This window comes from Nuphar pumila, chromosome 7 (genome assembly GCF_984573655.1).
Source record: "Nuphar pumila chromosome 7, dmNupPumi1.hap1.1, whole genome shotgun sequence".
NCBI lineage: Eukaryota > Viridiplantae > Streptophyta > Magnoliopsida > Nymphaeales > Nymphaeaceae > Nuphar > Nuphar pumila.
In genome coordinates this window covers 126,741,033-126,759,601 of record NC_143255.1, presented here as the reverse complement: position 1 = coordinate 126,759,601, position 18,569 = coordinate 126,741,033, and the positions used below count along the sequence as shown (strand labels likewise).

Sequence of the window (18,569 nt, the reverse complement as noted above, 5' to 3'; positions counted from 1 at the left end):
ACAGTGATGACAAATAACTTTCTTCTTATCATAGTCACTATTTTGTCGGTTAAAGTGAGGAGGCCTATATGATCGAACATGATTCTCTGGTCTAGACACGGCTAAAACGGAATCATCTTCAATTTTTAAAGAACCTTTCCGGAGACGATTTTCTTCCATTGTTAACTCTTCAATAGTTTCAACAATAGAAGAAATTTTTCCCCGGTGAAGTAGGGCCGATTTAGTGGTTTCAAATTCCGGCCTTAATCCAGTGATAAACTGGTAAAAATGTTCGGCATCAAGTTGTTTCTGACGAAGCTCGATGTCTTCGGCACAATGCCACTTTGGTTCTAAAAGGGAAAGTTCTTCCCAAAGTTCGGACAACCCATTGTAATATTCACGAATAGTTTTGTCTCCTTGTGTCATCATTCGAACTTTTTCTTGGAGGTTGCACACGTGTGCAATATCTTTAAGGGAATACATATTCTTAAGGTATTCCCATGCCTTATCGGCATGATCAAATTTGGCAAGACTTGAGCATTTTTTAATGTCAACGCTATTGATAAGCCATGACATTATCTTCGCATGAGATATTCTCCATTCTTTCCATTTCTTCTCGTATGAGGCAATAACCTTGATTTTCTCTTCTTCCGATAGAGGGACCTCTTTATCTCCCTCCTTTTTAGTAAGAGATAGCTTAGGTTCCGAATCGGAACCATCCACAATCCCCCATAAGCCTTTTCCCCATATATGGTTCTTCATGATTGAAGCCCATGTTACATAGTTCGTATCGCTTAGTTTCATAGGCATGATGGTGACTTTATCATTGTCATCCATCGATTACAAGGAGAGAAAGAATAGGGATAGAAGAGAAACAAGGAAAATGAAAAAGAAAGAAAAAAAAACAATACAACAAGATGTGAAATCTTCTCCAATGAAGTGATAAAACACTTCTCTTCAAGTGGCGAACACTTTTGCAAACGGGCACGGAAACCGAGGCAGCTTTTCCTCAAGATTTAGTACTTCCGCGGCTCTGATACCATGAAATGAAATGGGGATCTTCGAAACACGAGCTTAGATTAACAAGAGCAAGTGTCAAGAATGACACTAAAGCATAACCCTTAAAAAGGGTATAACTGGAAACAAAATAAAAATAAAAATGTATTCTTTATTGATATGAAAAACCAATTGCTTAAGAAGCATTGGAATAAAATACAAGAGGGGCTGCACCCCTTTATATACACAGCTGAAAGAGGACTCAATAGAGTTGTTGGGCACAGTCCAATTAGAGCTGTTGGACTGTGTCAGTCCAACAGCTCTATTGCTAGTCAAGTCTGGACTTGACTAGCAACAGTCATTCTAGTTCAAACTGAACTAGATGACATAAAGACAAAAAATAAAAAATAAAGGAAAAAAATTACAGAAAAGAAAGAAATGAAAAATGTATATATATATATATAATATAATATTATTATATATACATATATGTACAGTTTTACATTTTAACAGCCGGCACTCCGGCGCACCCCCAAAGGGAAGAGGGGACGACAGGGGCCTCGTAGGCCACCTGTCGAGCCTCTGATGAGCACAAGAGAGTCGGGAGGGCGCGGCAGGGGCCGTGCGCCGCCTGTCGGCCTCCCGGCGAGGTGACAGAGAGGTGTGGTGAGGAGGAGAAGAGTCGTACCTGGGAGGCGGTGGCCGGCGTGGGTCGCAGCGGCGGCGCTGGTGGCGAGCGCAGCAACGGAGGAAGGGGGTCATCGCGAGGGGATCGAAGGCTTCGAGAGGGAGGCGTGCCTCCCCTCGCCCTCCCTACAGTGCTCTTAAAGAGCTCGAGGGCGAAAAATCGGGGAAGCCTCGATTGGCTTCCCTTATCGGGTCGCAGGCGCGGGACAGGTTGCGGCGCACAGGGGAAAGGGTTTTCTCCAAAACCCTTTCTCATGTGTTAGGTTATTAAAACCCTAATGAAAAGGGGCCCGAGTCGGATCGGGTACGGATCTAACCCGACCCGGCCCGAGTCCAATACATTTTTTTATTTGTGGGTTTTACACCATCACCATATAGTTTTCGAAGATTACACGAGCCTGTCTGCCAAGGGTATAGGCTTCTGCATAAAGGGCAGGGGGGCATCGGCCCCTGTTGGCAAGCAAAAAGGGCAGGGGCCGATGGCCCCTGCTAGAACAACTAAAAGGGCAAGGGTTGATGGCCCCTGCTAGAACAATCAAAAAGAGGTAGGGGCCTGCAGCCCCTGCTGAAATAAACAGGGCAGGGGTCGATGGCCCCTGCTGGAACAGAAAGAGGGGCAGGGAGGAGGGGCTCGGCCCCTCCCCTGCCGTGACAGAAGCAGGGAAGGGGCTTAGCCCCTCCCCTGCAGTAAAGGAAGCAGAGAGGAGGCTCAGCCCCTCCCCTGCAGCCAGAAGGGCACCGGGAGGGGAATCGGTCCCTCCCGTACCCTTCACGAAACAGGGAGGGGCTCTGCCCCTCCCTCGCTAAAAGGGCTCGCAGGGAGGTGGCTCAGCCCTCCCCTCCCTGCGTAACCGGGAAACGAGGGGGAAAGAGAGGGAGAGAGACGAAAGAGGAGAAGAAAAGGAGAAGAGGAGGCGGTGGCGTACCAGGGGGGGTTCGGAGGAAGCTCGTCGGACGGAATGCGGATCGCCGATGTGGGATGGGGTGCTGATCGAGATATTTGATTTATTGTGCTCCCGAAACATCTCAGATTAAATTTCAATATATTGGTATTCATGTTATTTGAAACTCCGATGTCATTATTTATCTAGAATAAAATAAATGTTGTTGCTTGATCACTCATGTAATGCGCCTGATGCTTAAATCAATGAAATGATTGTTTTCGCTGTTATGAAAAAAAATTCTCAAAATTTGGGTTAAAATTTTGGGGCGTAACACACTCGGCTGGCTGCCAGGCCTTGGCAGTGTGCACAGGCTCGATCTGGGCCTATGTATTGACTGTCAGGCCCAACCGACTGAGCTCGACTGGGTTGGAGCCAAACCCAGCTGTGAACACCCCAAATTTTTCAAAATTTTGTAAATATTTCCATTTTGCCCCTGGCCCCCATTTTTCTGAGTAATTGAGTCGATCTTGAGCTAAAAATCCAGTTATTTCTCTAATTCACCGGAATCAGAATCCGTTCTCTATATCTGACTAGATTTTGGATCCGGATTCAGTGTCAAAACCCAAATCTGAGCCAACAATCCATCCGGTATCCATTTGGATCCACTGCTCTGTATTTCTCAATTCGAGATCCAAAACTCGAATATTTCCTCAAAACCCGGATCCAAACCTGTTTTCTGAAGAAATTTCCAAAGATCAAACACGAATTCTCAGAAAAATCCTTCTTTTGTAAATATTTTTGAAATTTGCAAAATTAGTTTAAAATCCTTTAGTTTTCAGAGTTTTTACTTCAAAAACACCAAAAAAATAAAAAATACAAAAAGAACAAAAAAATAGAAAAGAATAGAAAATCGAAAAAATGGCTTTTAAACACCCCTTTTGAAAAGAAATTGTAAAAGAGCCCCCTTTTTGAAAATTTCGAAAAAAACTAGGGAGACACCTTTTGGAAAATCTCAAAACCAAGAAGGACCCAATTGAAAGAAAGCCTAACGGCCTCCTGTTATAAAACAAGAGGCGCAGGGGTCTTCTGCCTTAATTCGTCTTCACCATTTCCCCTTCACGCTTCATCCAAATCGCGTTTCACCTCCCCATATTCGATGCTTCTTCCCCTTCTTCTTCTCTGATCGCCTCTTCATCCCTCTCTCCCTGAGTACTATGGGCACCAGCTGAAGAATCCCTGCAAAACCAAGGAAGTCGACCACTCTGAAGTTGCGGCTACAGGTAAGCAACCATCCTCTCTCTTCTACTTCTTTGATTTACTTTTCTCTTGGTTTTCGGTTTTGGGCTTCCATTAACGCACCTCTGGTGGTGTTGAGTTGCCTGTGCAACATTAACCCACCCATGTGCAACAGCAACGAAACATTTGTTCTGACATTTCCCTTCCACCATTTATTTCTTTAATTTTCATAGGTTTTAACGTTTGTTCATAGTTCGAGTTTCTGTTTTCGCTTTCATTATATGTTTATATATAATTTCTCATCGATATTTTTATTTTTTTCATGCTTACTTCGGTTTCAAATTTACATTGGATTTTCGGTTTCGCTTTATACATTTCCTTACATACGGGTAATCGGCAAGGCCTCACAATGGCATCACCAATTCACCCAGATATTGCATTCCGATCTGCTTTCGGGTTTACTTTTGTTTCCCTTTTTCATTTTGGTTCCCTTTCTCTCTTTTTTCTTTTTTTTTTAATCCCATGTTCATATTTTAAATTCCCTTCAGGTTTTGATCTCTTGATTATGTTTTGATATATCGTGTGGTGTTCGATTCCCCTTTTTTTTCATTCTGATTTTAATCATTTGTTTACATCAGACCTAATAGCCCACCGTCATCTTCCTTTTCAGTTCTATAATGCCCTCCATTTGTAGACCCTCTCGCAATCAAGCTCATAGCATTACAGTTGGTCCAAGTATTGCGTCTGTGATGCATTTGTGCCTACTGTGTCTTACATATCAATTTTCCCTTTCAGGTTTAGCTATATATCATAGTCTAATTTCATTATCAAGGCATCCCCTCTAATTATCTTTTGCATTTTGCATTGCATCAACGTGTTTTGTATTCCATCGATATAAGCTGATTTGGGTATATTCGTTTCAAATATCACTCAGCTTTTGTTATGTTCATGGAAGTCGATTATCCATTCTTCAGAAGTTGTAAAAGGAGGGGGGGGGGGGGGAGGGGCAATGGTATTACAGCAAGTCGGTATGATCCGACTGGAAGATCATATGGGGATTGAGACACAAAATTTATCTGTTGTGATAGGAGTTACAAAAGATCTAACGAGTGCATTATACATCACTTTTTTTTACTAAGAGTGTTGATTCAATACATGTCATCGATAAGAGGCATCCACATGCCCACAGGTAACGTAGGTTCAATACTCTTCATCATGGTTAGTTTGATTCAATTTCATCAATCTCACATGGTTTATCAATTATATATGTTCATCTGGGAATCAATGTTGTTTTCTTTTAGTCTGTCTATACATTATGGGTATGTTCATATTTTCTTTACAGTACAGCATCAATCTCCCTATGAATTTGTAAAGCCTCCGTTATAATTCCATTGCTCATTTTCATCATAATCATTGTCATATCAGTATCGTATGAGCATCCATTACATGGTATTTCCAATGTTTATCAGTTTCATTCTCCTCTGCTCAGCATTGATCTCAGTTGTTTTACCATCCATGTCATTCACATGCATCGATCCATCACCATACGTTGTGTCTGGAGAACTCCCACTGCTAACTGAAGTTTGTACCAGGAGTGTTCATTATGTTAAGTATTTTAAGATACTTCGGTTGGTTGATTGAATCTTATTCCTATGGAAACGACCGATGGCCGAGAGAGTAAGTCCCCAAGGCCTGATAGGGATGCATCCAAACTTCTGCAGAAGTGTTAGGCTAACTTATGTAGCCCCTATCCCCCCTAACCTCCGATGACTGAGGAAGATGGGTCTTTTGCCCGAAAAAAGTCATAAATGGTCTGTCCATCGAAGTTAGTACCTTTCGTCCTCTCTCTTGACGAAGCCAGGTTGAATTGAGCGCGACGGGGTTTCTTAGCCATTGCCTCATTCTTCATGCTCTGGTCCATTAGACCAAAACGAGCATCTTGCCTATGAAGGCGATCCCATTTTTTTTATATGTGTTTTCATCAACGTGCACAAAGCATTGATCGAGGTCAAAAGACCATCTCATCCAATCGTCGTAGTACTAACATGCCTCACATGTTCAAGAGTACACTACGAGGAAAGGGATATAGGTCCTTAATAGGAGCCTCGGGAGTGTGTTTCGCAAAGATATAATGTTTTAGAAAGCTATTTTAACATTTTAAATCTTTCGAAACGACCCACAACTTGCCAACATATGGCATGTGATTTTCTCGAATCTGACATCCGATGACGCAGTGTCTGGATGCTATGCAAGTCACAACACTGGTTTTGGTAAATGGGTTTCGTAAAAGAACCCATCACCCAACAACTTGATCTTGCCCCAGATCAAGGGTTTTCCCAAAATATATCGGGTAAAATAGTGGAATACGTATTCCTCCCGAATACGCTGAGTCGATGGCAAGGCAAAAAATGAAAAACAATAATGCGATAAGCAAGAGCCTGGGCGCAAAGCGCGACGGCAAACAGAAACAGGAAATGCGAAAGCAAAGGACAAGGATCGCGAAACCGCGTCCTTGAATTAAAAGACAGTAAGTAGTAAATACGAAAGCAAAAGCCTGGGCGCAAAGCGCGACGGCAACAGAAACAGGAAATCCAAGCAAAGGACAAGGATCGCGAAACTGCGTCCTTGAATTAAAAGACAGTAAATGCGAAAACAAAAGCTTGGGCGCAAAGCGCGATGGCAAATAGAAACAGGAAATGCGAAAGCAAAGGACAAGGATCGCGAAACCGCGTCCTTGAATTAAAAGCGTACTTATATACGTATATGTATATAAATATATAATTAAATCCTTTCAATCTTTAATTATTTAAGCTCGATTTAATTATTTAAGTCCTTGTGCAACTTCTCCTACCTTGGGGCATTGCGAGGAAGAAGTCATCTATGAGCGTAGGTGATCGTCGGTTTAGTTCACGGGGCGCGAACGGGCTCCGTTGCGCAACACTGCAAAAGTATGACTTTTTAGAAGGCATAAAAACGAGCAAAGGTAGAGAGGAGACTCGGCTTCTCCTACCTCGAATGGAAGGGAGGCTTCCCACCCCCTTCCGTTGGTCTGTCGGGAGGCAAAACGAGAAAGAGACGGGGTCGCAGGGGCCAAATGCACACCTGCGGCCCTCGAAAGATGAGGCAGGGGCCAAATGCCCCCTGCCGAGCTTTGCTCGACAGGAAATGGGACAGGGGCCAGAGGCCCCTGTCGGTTAGAGAGGGGCAGGGGTCATCGGCCCCTGCTGGGTCTCCAAAAAGAAAGGGGCAAGGGCCTTAGGAGGCCCTTGCTGGGTTTTAAAGAAAGAAGGGGCAGGAGCCCAGGTTTTAAAAGAAAGGGGCAGGGGCCAATGGCCCCTGTCGTTCATAAAAAAAAAGGCAGGGGCAATCGGCCCCTGCTGGAATTTTGAAAAGAAAAGGGGCAAGGGCCGATGGCCCCCTGCCGAAAGGTAAACAGAGGGAGGGAGAGTCGCAGGGGCCTTTGGCCCCTGCCTGCCGCTATCGGGAGGGAGACAGTGAGAGGGAGGGAGGTTACCTGGGCTGCCGGAGGGAGTGGGAGGTCACCGGGGAGGTGATCGTCGTGAAGGGGGGGGCTCGCCGGAGAGGTGACCGCCGGCGGGGCTCGCTGGGGAGGAGAGTGAGGGAACGAAGGAGAGATGGAGTCGGGGAGGGGAGAGAGCAGAGACAGAGGGGAGAGACGAGAGATGAGAGAGAGAGTCGGGGGGTCGGGGGAGGCTCGTAAGCCCTCCCCTCTCCCCTCTCGCCTTTTTATAAGGAGGGGGCGCACACAGGGCCCGCCCCCTGTGTCGCCGGAGATCCCCCCCCCCCCTGCCGTGGGCTGCCAGTCCCTCTGAAAAGGGGTTTTCGAGGGGTTGGGCACGGATTGGATCCGGGTCGGGTCTGGACCCGACCCGGGTCCGATATTTTTTTATTTTTTTTTAAAAAACTGGGTTTTACATTTAGCCTTCTCATTGAATTTCCACTATAAGTCTAGTGTGTATACATGCTAAATCAATTCATGCATTTCATGTTCACAGTAGATCCATGTTTTCTTATATTTTCATCTTACATGCATTCTCATAAATGGATTTTTAATGACATTGGCATGGCATTTCATGCATTACCTATGCATCATCATATACACGATAAATCCAATGCAATTTCTTGGTTTCTTTCCCCATTTCGTCTTTTGTTTCATGCTAACTCTGTCGTTTTGCAGGAAATGTATAGAAAGCATCATTTTTTAGCTTAGAAATTGTAAATTTCAATTTCATAATTGTAATAGCTAGATTATAATAAGAATTTTACATTTCTAGCATAGGTTAGAATGTATGAACATATATATTTTAAAGAATTACTTGTTTCATTTTATTTTCTCTTTTATTTCTGAAAATCCACCATGGTGAAACACGAAAGGCATGTGCACCATTCTAATGAGAGGTAATTAATCCTAAGCAACTGACTCACATTGATGGTCATAGTCAAAATGTGGGCAATGCTTAGGATTCTTATCTTTTATGGAATAACATTGGATTCACACTGAATCTCTTTCAAAAATCATCATATTTTCTAAATTTTTCTTCCTTTATCAGAGTTTAACTTGAAATTAATTCAAAATATATATCAATGGCCATAGTCAGGATATATTGAGAGTTAATTTCATTTCAAACTCTATAAAGGCACAAAATATATTTTATTTTTTATCTGAATTTAAATATGATTATCTTATAATATATTTTATGACCATAGTCAGAAATGTATTATATCTTCAATCTTATTTCAATTCATTTAAAGAATGAAATATGCTTTTCAATATCCAATTTTCAAAATTCTTTAATTCATTCATCATTTAAGATAGAATTACATCATATTTTTCAAATTATTTCAAATTTTCTTTAAAAATCCAAGTGATTTTTAGATGATTCTTCAAATATCTTCTTCATCTCTCAAATCAATCTTCAATTCTTATTTATAAATTCAAATTCATCTTTCTATTTTAAATTCTATCTCATTTCAAAATTCAAACTTCAATTTCAAAGTCCAATTTGACTTTGAATTCACCTCTATATTTAAAATTCAATTTCCAATTCAAATCCAATTTTAAAGTTCAATTCAACTTTGAAAATTCAAATTCATTTTCATTTTCAGGATTTGATTTTAAATTCAATTCAATATCCCAGATCGTATTTCAAAGTTCAAGTTAAACTTTGAAATTTCCAGATTTATCTCCTGATTTCAAAATTCAAGTTTAAAATCGAGTTTATTCTTCAAAATCTCCAAAGTTCTATCTAAAGATTGAGTCTTGATTCTCAATTCAAATCATTTATCTAAAATTAAGGTTTTGAGATTGATTCTGAATCTCAAAATTCGATTTTCCCTAAATTCAAATCCATCTTCAAGTTTTATCTTGATTTCTTGAATCAAAATCCAAATTCTATCTAGGTTCCCAGATTCACCTTCTAATTCCATATAGGATTCCAGATTTCAAATCCAATTCCATCTAGGATTTCAGATTTCAAATCATGTTCCATCTAGGATTTCAGACTTAAAATCCAATTCCACCTTGGATTCAGATTTTCAAATCCAATCTCATCTTGGATCACAGATATCCAAATCTGATTCCACCTTAGATTCAGATTTCAAATCCAATTCCATCTTAGATTCTAGATTGCAAAACCCAATTCCATCTTGGATTCCATATTTCGGATCCAATCCCATCTAGGATTCAAGATTTCAAATCCAATTCCATCTAGGATTCCAGATTTCAGATCCAATTCCATCTAGGATTCAGATTTTCAAATCCAACCCCATTTTCCAAATTGATTTTCAATTCCAAACTCATTTCCATTCTCAAATCTCATCTGGATTTCAAGATTCCAAATTTCAATTTCTATTTTCCAAAACCATTTTTTTCCAAGTCTAAATTCAATTCCCAAATCAAAATTTCTATTTTAGGTTCTGAATTCAAAACCAAAATTGATTCTTAAAATCGATTCAAATTCAAAGTTCATTTTAAACTTTGAAAACTCATTCTTACTTCAAATTCTCTGTTTCTCTTCATTTCTTCAAATTCAAAGATTTATTGTCAAACCTCTGATTATTCCAAGGCTTGGGATTTCAAGTTTCCTCTTTCAGATCTCTTTCAATTCTTAAAGTTAGATTCAAAATCTAACTTTTCTAATTCAATCTTCAACTTTCAAAAACCATTTCTTCACCATATTCTCAAATTTATTTCAAAATCACTTGGAAAATCCCCAAAACTTCTAAATTATTCTTCTCAAAAGAGCATACATCTTTGCATTCGCACAAGCATGATTCTCTGAGCATTCTTAGACTTAGAATAAATTCATAGATAATATTTAGGCAAAGCAAAAGGCATAAGTTCGATCCTTGGTTCGATTACCCCTGGTAAAGGCGCCAGGAACGGTTGAACCTCGTACCGACGAGCGAATCTCGTCTCTCCATTTTTCCCGCAAATATTTTAAGAACGGAGGCGAGTAATTTCAAAACATTTTCAAAATTAAGATCAAGTGAGACATTTGCAAAAGAGTTCTTCCTCTTGCTTTTCTTTTCTTTTCTCTTCTCTCCTCTTTTCTATCTTTTATTTCCCTTCAAAAAAGGAATAGAGACTAGAAGAGAAAAGAGAAGGAAAAGAGGAACAAGCGAAAAAAATTTGCAATTATCACACCAACCGACCCGGTCGAGTGGTACCTTTCAAAAAAAAAAGTTCCTTGGGTTGGCTGGCAGCCTGCCGAGTGGAGCTTGGCTGATTGCCAGACCTTGGCAGCCTGTGACAGGCGGTGCACAAGCCCAGTATGGGTCGTGTGTCACCCTGCCAAGTACTGGCTATGTTTTACAAAGAAAAGAAAAATAAAAATATATACCTATAAAAAGATATTTTAGCCCCCAACTGACTGACTGTCGGCTGGGTACAGGTGGTTTTAACCCCAGCCGACTGTTAGTTGGTTGGGCACACTTTGGAGATTACAGCAGTCAAAAAAAGAAAATAGAATCTGGTTTCACAAATCAATTTTGAGGATCATGAAGTAATTTTGGAAGAGCGATAACAATTGATATATGAAACCAAGGGAAATTATAGAAAACTGAAGTAAAACAAAAGGCAAGGTGAGCCTCTGCCCATGGCCAATAATCTGAGCTGATTGCCTAAATTTCTGGATGAGTCAATGCATCCAAAAATCCTACTAAGACTCTTGAATTGTCTAACCCAATGGCATCAACAGTTGCATGTTATAGGTGACTTGGCGGTTTAGGCCACAACGGAACATAACTATTTGTCTCATAAAATATTACAACCAGCGGAAAGCACAACCTACTGAAATTTGGTCCACCTAATTTAAGTTGTCACTTCCTAGTACGTAGTGCAACAATTTAATTTATGTTACACACATACCTTTTGCAGATAAGACTCATAATTTTAGCTTAACATGCTTTAGAACTACAGAAGATGCATAATACATATATGTGAAAACTCCATATATAAACATTGTATCCTACATGCTAGCATCTTCTGTTTTCATTCACCAACAAAAATGCTTAACAAAGGAGCAGAACCATTTCAACACTTGTATTATGCCAAACAAAAGTAAGTCTAAAAGGAACCACCAGCCATACATTTTTTCCCAAAGGAGGAAGTAAGTCCAGATCGGGCCCCAGTTGGCTGGGCAGGGTCTGAGTCCCAGCTCACTGGGTCGGCTAGGCTCAATCTGATCAGTTTTAAAAAAATAATAAAAAAACAGAATAATGATATATTTTAAAGTTTTTTTTAGTATTCTGGGCGTAGCCAATTCTCTGGATCGGTTGGGTAGTTGTTCAGCCCAGACCCAGCCAACTGAGCCGGCTGGGTCGAGTTGGCCTGCTTTTATAAAAAAAAAAAGTGATGTATGAAATATAATTTCAAAAACAAAGTTTTTATAAATAAAAGAGACTTTGTTTTGGACAGGCGGGTGGCCTGTTTGAGTTCAGTCGGCTCGGAGTTGAACCCTAGTCGACGGCCTTGGCTAGGCTTGATAAGCCAACTTCAAGAAAAAAAATTATATTTAACACTTGATGTATTTAACTCTGGAATTAGACATTTAATATGCATGATAAATTTCCAGATTTTGGTTATGTACATGTATGTGGGTTTGAATACGTGTTGTGAATGAAAAACTTTCACATGCTTTGAATTGATGTGACATGCTTAAGTATTATGCTATATGAAGTTTGTTTTAAGTGCATGTGCATACATGAATTGATGTGTCTCTCGCATGTACATAAATGCATGAATTGTTCACCTGTCCAAATTGAGATGATTCATGAGTAAATGCATGTATGTGGAATGATTTGATAAAAGTACATGCACATGAATAGTAAACACATGCATATGAATGTGGTAGCTCATGCATATTGTTTAATTGACACATATGAATGTACATTGTAAAGCATGTTGACATCATTACATATTTGGCATGTTATGGTTTTTGCATATGATGCATCGATGATCAAAATGAATCATTGTGGGCCTGGTGAGCTGTGCGCTTAGGTTGCTCCTTCTTTACTTGTTTTTCATGCATCGCAACAATTACATTGATATTGATTTTTATATGAAGAAAAACACACGACATTACATTTATCCTTGTTCCCTCATGTTTTTCTAACATTTTATGGAAGTTAGTTTAGGTACTTATGGCTTTGGTTTTTGTGACACCATGTCTAGAAAAGAAAAAAATGGGATTGAATATAGAATATGCAAGTCCAATTTGTTATGGAGGGCAAAATTTAATTATGTTACTACCAAAAAGAGCAAGAACAAATAGTTAAACACTTAAAACTTACCAAGTGCAATTTGCATTTTATCACTTAAGAAAAGGCGAGGTTTTGATACTCTATCAGCAAAAGCATCCAAGATATCTTCAAGCTTTCTGCAGTATAGTCGAGAAGGTCACTAAGCAAAGAATGAAAATATGAATTATTCCTAAAATGAAGAAGGTTAGGATAAGAGAAAATATTTTCAGTAAAATGAACCAAGACACATGAATTTTGCTTTTTCATTAGTGCATAAACTCTACAAAATGAAATTAATACTAATATAAGAAAGTTCTAACTTTCATGCAAAGTAACATAAAAAATGCCTCAGCTGTATACAACAGGAAAAACAATAAAGAAAAAAAACTAAGAAAAATCAAAGATGAAACTTATAAGAATATGCTGCAACAGATGTTCAATAGAAGCAGTGACAAAATCTAGCATACTTGTAGATCTTCCAGAAAAGGATCCTGAGTCCTTCCTGAAGGCCAACTGACGAAATAAGGAGAGGCACATATAGCCACACTGAAGATCGCAGAGGAAGAAAACCTCTCCACACTGCAGATAGTATGATCAGGCTTACAAGCCATAAAAGTGCACTGCAACCATCAATGCCAATAAATTAAAAATGAAATAATCAATCAAAGGAAAAACAGATATATGTGCCTCAGGTAAAATAGTAGAATAAAGTTTGCAAAATGCAGTGAAGCAGAGTTAAGAAGTAATATGAGCACCGACAGCTTCCTCAAAAAATAATCGACTTCCTCCAATGCCAGCAGCAATAAAGTGTTTCTTTCGAATAGTTGAGATTTTGGAGCAGTAGACTGTGCTATTAAATCTTCCAACTTGTCACAGGATTTCATTACTCGACGCAATTACATAAAACTCATGCCAGGCTTCCTAACAAAATTGAGAAACAAATGCAAGGATAAAATGGTACAGCGGGAACCACTTATTTACAGCCCACTGGTGGCATCTACTGCTATGCCTACTTTCTATGTGTGTGTTCCATGCCAGCTTTGGATTATGTATGAAGCCACTAATCGCATATTTGTGCGCGAGAGAAAGAGCACTAAGTTTACTGAAATTTTGAAAATAATTATGTTCTTTCACATTCTCAAAGATAATATATTATATCTCCAAGAATAAGTACAGGCATTCTGCAATGTACCGTGGTGTTGTTTGCTGGTGATATTGTTTTGATTGATGAGTCTAGAGCTGAGGTTAATGCTAAGTTAGAATTATGGAGACAGACATTGGAAGCTAGAGGTTTTAAGTTGAGTAAGAGTAAGACTGAATATATGGAATGTCGGTTTAGTAAGCAACGAAGTAGTGATGGGAGTGTAGTGAAGCTTGGTGAGCAAGAAATATCGGTTAATGATTATTTCAAATATTTGGAATCCATCATTCAAAAGTATGGAGAAATTGATGGAGATGTAAATCATAGGATAAAGGTTGGGTGGATGAAATGGAAAAGTGCAACTGGAGTGCTATGCGATCGTAGAATGCCATTGCGGTTGAAGGGAAAGTTTTATAGGACGACTATTAGACCCGCTTTACTATATGGTACGAAATGTTGGGCTGCCAAGAGACATCATATTCAAAAAATGAGTGTAGCTGAGATGCGGATGCTTAGATGGATGTGTGGAAATACAATAAAAGATAAGATTCGGAACGAGGAGATACGTAAGAAGGTAGGTGTTGCACCCATTGAAAATAAGATGCGAGAGAATCGTTTACGGTGGTTTGGACATATTCGGCGAAGGCCTAATGATGCTCCAGTTAGAAGGTTGGAGAAATGGGAAAATATATTAGTTAAAAGAGGTCGGGGTAGGCCTAGGAAGACTTGGATGGAGATGATAGGAAAGGATATGAATGCTTTGAACCTCACCGAGGACATGGCATTGGATAGAAATGATTGGAGGAAAAGGATTCATGTGGAAGACCCAAAATGAATCTTTTTTGGTTCATATCGCTGACCCCAATTGTTTTGGGATGAAGGCGTAGTTGCTGTTGTTGTATTCTGCAAAGTGCAAAACTAAACAAAACAAAACCACATAAAAATGTCCTTTCTTCCCTTTTATAAGATCTAATAGTGCCAAATTTTCTCAAATGGGAACTCAGCCTAATTTCAGTGATTATCCTAAAGATTGTGAAGGCATCACTGTAGAATTGAGTAGGTAAACCACACAAGCAAATCACACGGTGCACATGAGTTACGTGGCTTGAACCGATAGGATCTACGTCCATGGGAAATTTATCTCTCAACATTCTTCAGAGAGAGATAATATTTATAATGCTATGAATGTACATTACTTGGAGAGGAAGGGTCCTCTCTCTGGTTAACATAACAAAGGCCAGCCACTCTAAGAAAATTAGCAATATTAATGTAAGAATAGTGTTAGAATGATATTGATATTCAACAGTCAGATCTTCATATATATTCACATCCTCGTATTGAATCACATGGGACGGATCGTCAATATACTTCTTCAGCATAGACACGTGGAATACATTATGAATCTGTGCGTACTAAGAGGGTAGAGCTACCCAATATGCCGTTTCACCAACTCGCTCTAAAATATCAAATGGACCCACATATCGGGGACTCAATTTTCCTTTTTTGCCAAATCGAAAGACACTTTTGGTTGGTGATACTTTTACAAAGACTTAATCTCCTACTTCGAAAGTGAGTTCTCTGCGTCTTTGGTCCGCATAGTTATTTTGTCAGCTTTGAGTTGTTCGCAATCTTTCCCTTATCATCTGAACATGTTGAGCATAATGTTATAGCACGATTGGTAATTCAATGGATTGTTCGCCTACTTCATCCCAATACACGGGCGATCTGCAGGGTCATCCGTACATAGCCTCAAAAGGAGTCATACCTATGCTCGCATGGTAACTGTTATGGTAAGTGAACTCGGCCAGAACCACATGCTTGTCCCACTCACCTTTCCAATCCAACATACAGGCTCGCAACATATCCTCCAGAGTCTAGATGGTTCTTTCTGATTGTTCGTCGGTTTGGAGATGAAAAGCGGTACTCAGCTTTAGTTTTGTACCCAAGGCCTGTTGTTGTAATACCCGTGAATTTTACCGATTTAAATAAACTTGAAATTCATGTACTAAAGCTAGTATAAGGATAATTCTATTGTTTTATTTGTTAAATCGTATTTGGATCTCGGATATCCTGTTTAGATCTTCAATGTCGGATCCTTATTGTCTGGTTTGATTCTTCAATATTGAACCCTGGACATCTTAATTTAATATAGATGTCAGTTAATAGATCAAATCTCTGATATTGGATCCTCAATATCATAGTCAAATTTGATATTGGATCCAAGACGAATGGAGTGGATCCGCGAAGTTTAAATCAAATTTTTAATGAGAAAATTTCTATATTGGGCCTACAACACTTTAGTGGGATTGGTATAGCTTATGCGATGTTCGGATCCACAATATTGCATTTGGATCCTGAACATCAGGGATTTAAACATGGCGAGGGTTCAATTAAAATTTTATGTGAGGATCCATAATATTTTGCTTGGATCCATGAATATTTAATTGGATCCAGGGTTTCAAATCATGACAGTATAAAAGAAAACTTCGGATCCTTAGGTCCGGATTTCTTATAGGGATTTATGAACAAAGCAGATCTCGGATCCATAATAAGCTACTAAAAATTCATGATAGCGTAAATGGATCCATAGTAAATTAAATTGGGATTATATTCGAGATTTAAAAAAAAAAAGAGAAGAAGATCCGGATCCACGGATGGATCCAGATAAGCCCGAAATTTTGGAACCCAAAAAGATAAGTGGGTCGCGGGTCACGGTTGATCCAAATTCGCACGTACATGTGCGTTAAATGAAAGGTAAAAAAAAAACCGTGAGAAAGGGGGGTGTTCAATAGGGAACCCTAATCAACACTTTTAAGGGGGGAGGTGTAATAACCTCAATTTTTATAATTTTTATTTGAAAATAACAGGTGTTTTTCTAATTTTGGGCCTCGGATCCGTTATCGGATCCATAAAAGAATCCATAAATAACCCACAAAGGGGCGTCAAGTTATACTTATAATAGTAATTTTTAATTAAATAAATAATTAATAGTATTTATAAGAAGAAAAATAAATAAAGTTAAGTATAGAGGGTCGGACCCACAATTGGATCCACGAATCCAACTGAGGATCCGGCACTCATAGGCGAACTGGGTCCATTATTAAAATGGACCCAGCATCGCGGGTCACGGGCTCAGACCCGGACCCGAATTCTTTTTAAAAGGGGCAACCCGATAAGGGTTGCCCGATAAAGCCTAACAGGAAAAAGGAAAGGGGGGAAGGGGGGGTTACGCAGGGCGTAACCGACCTCCCCCATCTCGGCGTGAAGGGGGGAGGGGTCTTGCCCGATAAGAGGGAGTGGAGAGGGGACTCTCTTCACTCGTCTCTCTCTCTCCACTCAGTCCCTCATCTCTCTCCCTCGTCTCTCTCGCTCTCTCTGTCTGTGTGCGTGCGCCGGAGGAGAGGAGGTCGCCGGCGAGATCTCGGCCACCAACAACCACGACAACAGTCGTGAGTGGAGTTTTGGCCACCAGCCACCACCGAAGGCCACTGCAACAGTGAGGAGCGTTAGCCGCGGCCCTGCTTTCGCGATTGCCGCCGTTGATCGCAGGAGAAATCTTCAATAAGGTACGGTGCTTCTTGGATTTTGGGTGAGGAATCGAACAAGGGTTCGATTCCGTGCGATGGTTTGAGATGAGTTCTTGGAAAACCCTTCCTGGGGCTATTCTTTTTCTCAAGAATCATGGGGTTTTCAGTTTCTTGTAGATTTGGGGATGATTGACAAAAACCCCAGTTCAGTCGAAATTGGTCTTGCCAACAACTGTCTGCTTGTTTTAGTTTTAGTTGAAATATTTAATTTTTATCAGTATCATTAGCTTGCTAAAAGATTGCATTGGATAAATCAACATTTGCTTTTTCTAGTACCTTGAACATTGTCCAATCCATAAATTTCATATTATAGTAACACAAAAGAATACTACGAATGCCTATGTCAACAAACATATATAGTATTCAGAAAACCTACTTTAGAAGTCGCATACTAAAGGCCATTGGAGGACTCTAGGATTATATGGTGCCAATATTGTTTGTAAGGAAAGGGTAATAAAACTGGGGACTCCATGTAGTTAGTAGGAGCTGTCAGTGCACGTCTCCTTGTGAGGGGACGTTGCAGGTTCAAACCCCAGTGGTTCGATGAATAATAACTGGTGGGGTCTGCCTAACCCTCCTTACTTTTTGGATTGTATTTAAATTTCTTGTTAAGTTCATGATGCTAACTTCTTTAATGATTGATTCTCGATGTTTAGCATTTTATGTGAGTTCTTTTAGAGCTTGTAAAAACTTGAGACACAGAATAATTAACTGTTATATTTATTTTAGAATTTCTATTTATTAATTGTATGAAGGATTTTTCCTTTAGGAGCAAGTGGGTGCATACATTTTAGAGTGAAAGAGATGGATTTTTGGATTAAATATTTAAAATATTGAAGTTATAAGGCTTACTGAAAGTTAAACTGATTTTTGTTATAGATGGTGGAGACTGAGATCTGGATTGACTTGATAGTGTTATTTTCGAGCAGGTCATCGCCTGAGAAAGAATAAAGGGGTCTCAAGAACCTAATTTTCTTTTCTTTTTAATAAAAATGGCATAAAAATCTAAAAATTCAATTTTCTTGTTGAAAAACTGGTGGTTTGATTAAATCAATCAATCACCAGTTGACATCTTCAGGATTTGGAAATCCAAATTTAGTTACAAGGAAACCTCTCTAACTTGGATGCAGCAAAGATGTTGGTTGCCGACTTATGCATTTACAATATCATTAATTAGGGTTATTATAAGATGAGAATTCATTGGTAAATTTGAAGTTAAATCATGCTACAATGAGCGGTTGTATTTGATGTTTGGTCTTATTGGACATGCACAGGAATGTTCCAGTTCTAGGTATG

General features: G+C 39.5%; 1 protein-coding gene across 2 annotated transcripts in view; it reads right to left on the bottom strand.

Moving 5' to 3' along the window:
- LOC149833415 (gamma-secretase subunit APH1-like) overlaps nt 1-18,569 on the bottom strand; it is an 89,976-nt gene that overhangs the window by 46,829 nt on the left and 24,578 nt on the right. For both annotated transcript variants that reach the window (XM_090015103.1, XM_090015102.1), the window contains 2 exons: nt 13,013-13,165; nt 12,597-12,682 (listed from right to left, as the gene is read on the bottom strand). In XM_090015103.1, the coding sequence (XP_089871229.1) occupies nt 12,597-12,682; nt 13,013-13,165 (239 nt within the window). The remainder of the gene's footprint in view (nt 1-12,596; nt 12,683-13,012; nt 13,166-18,569) is intronic.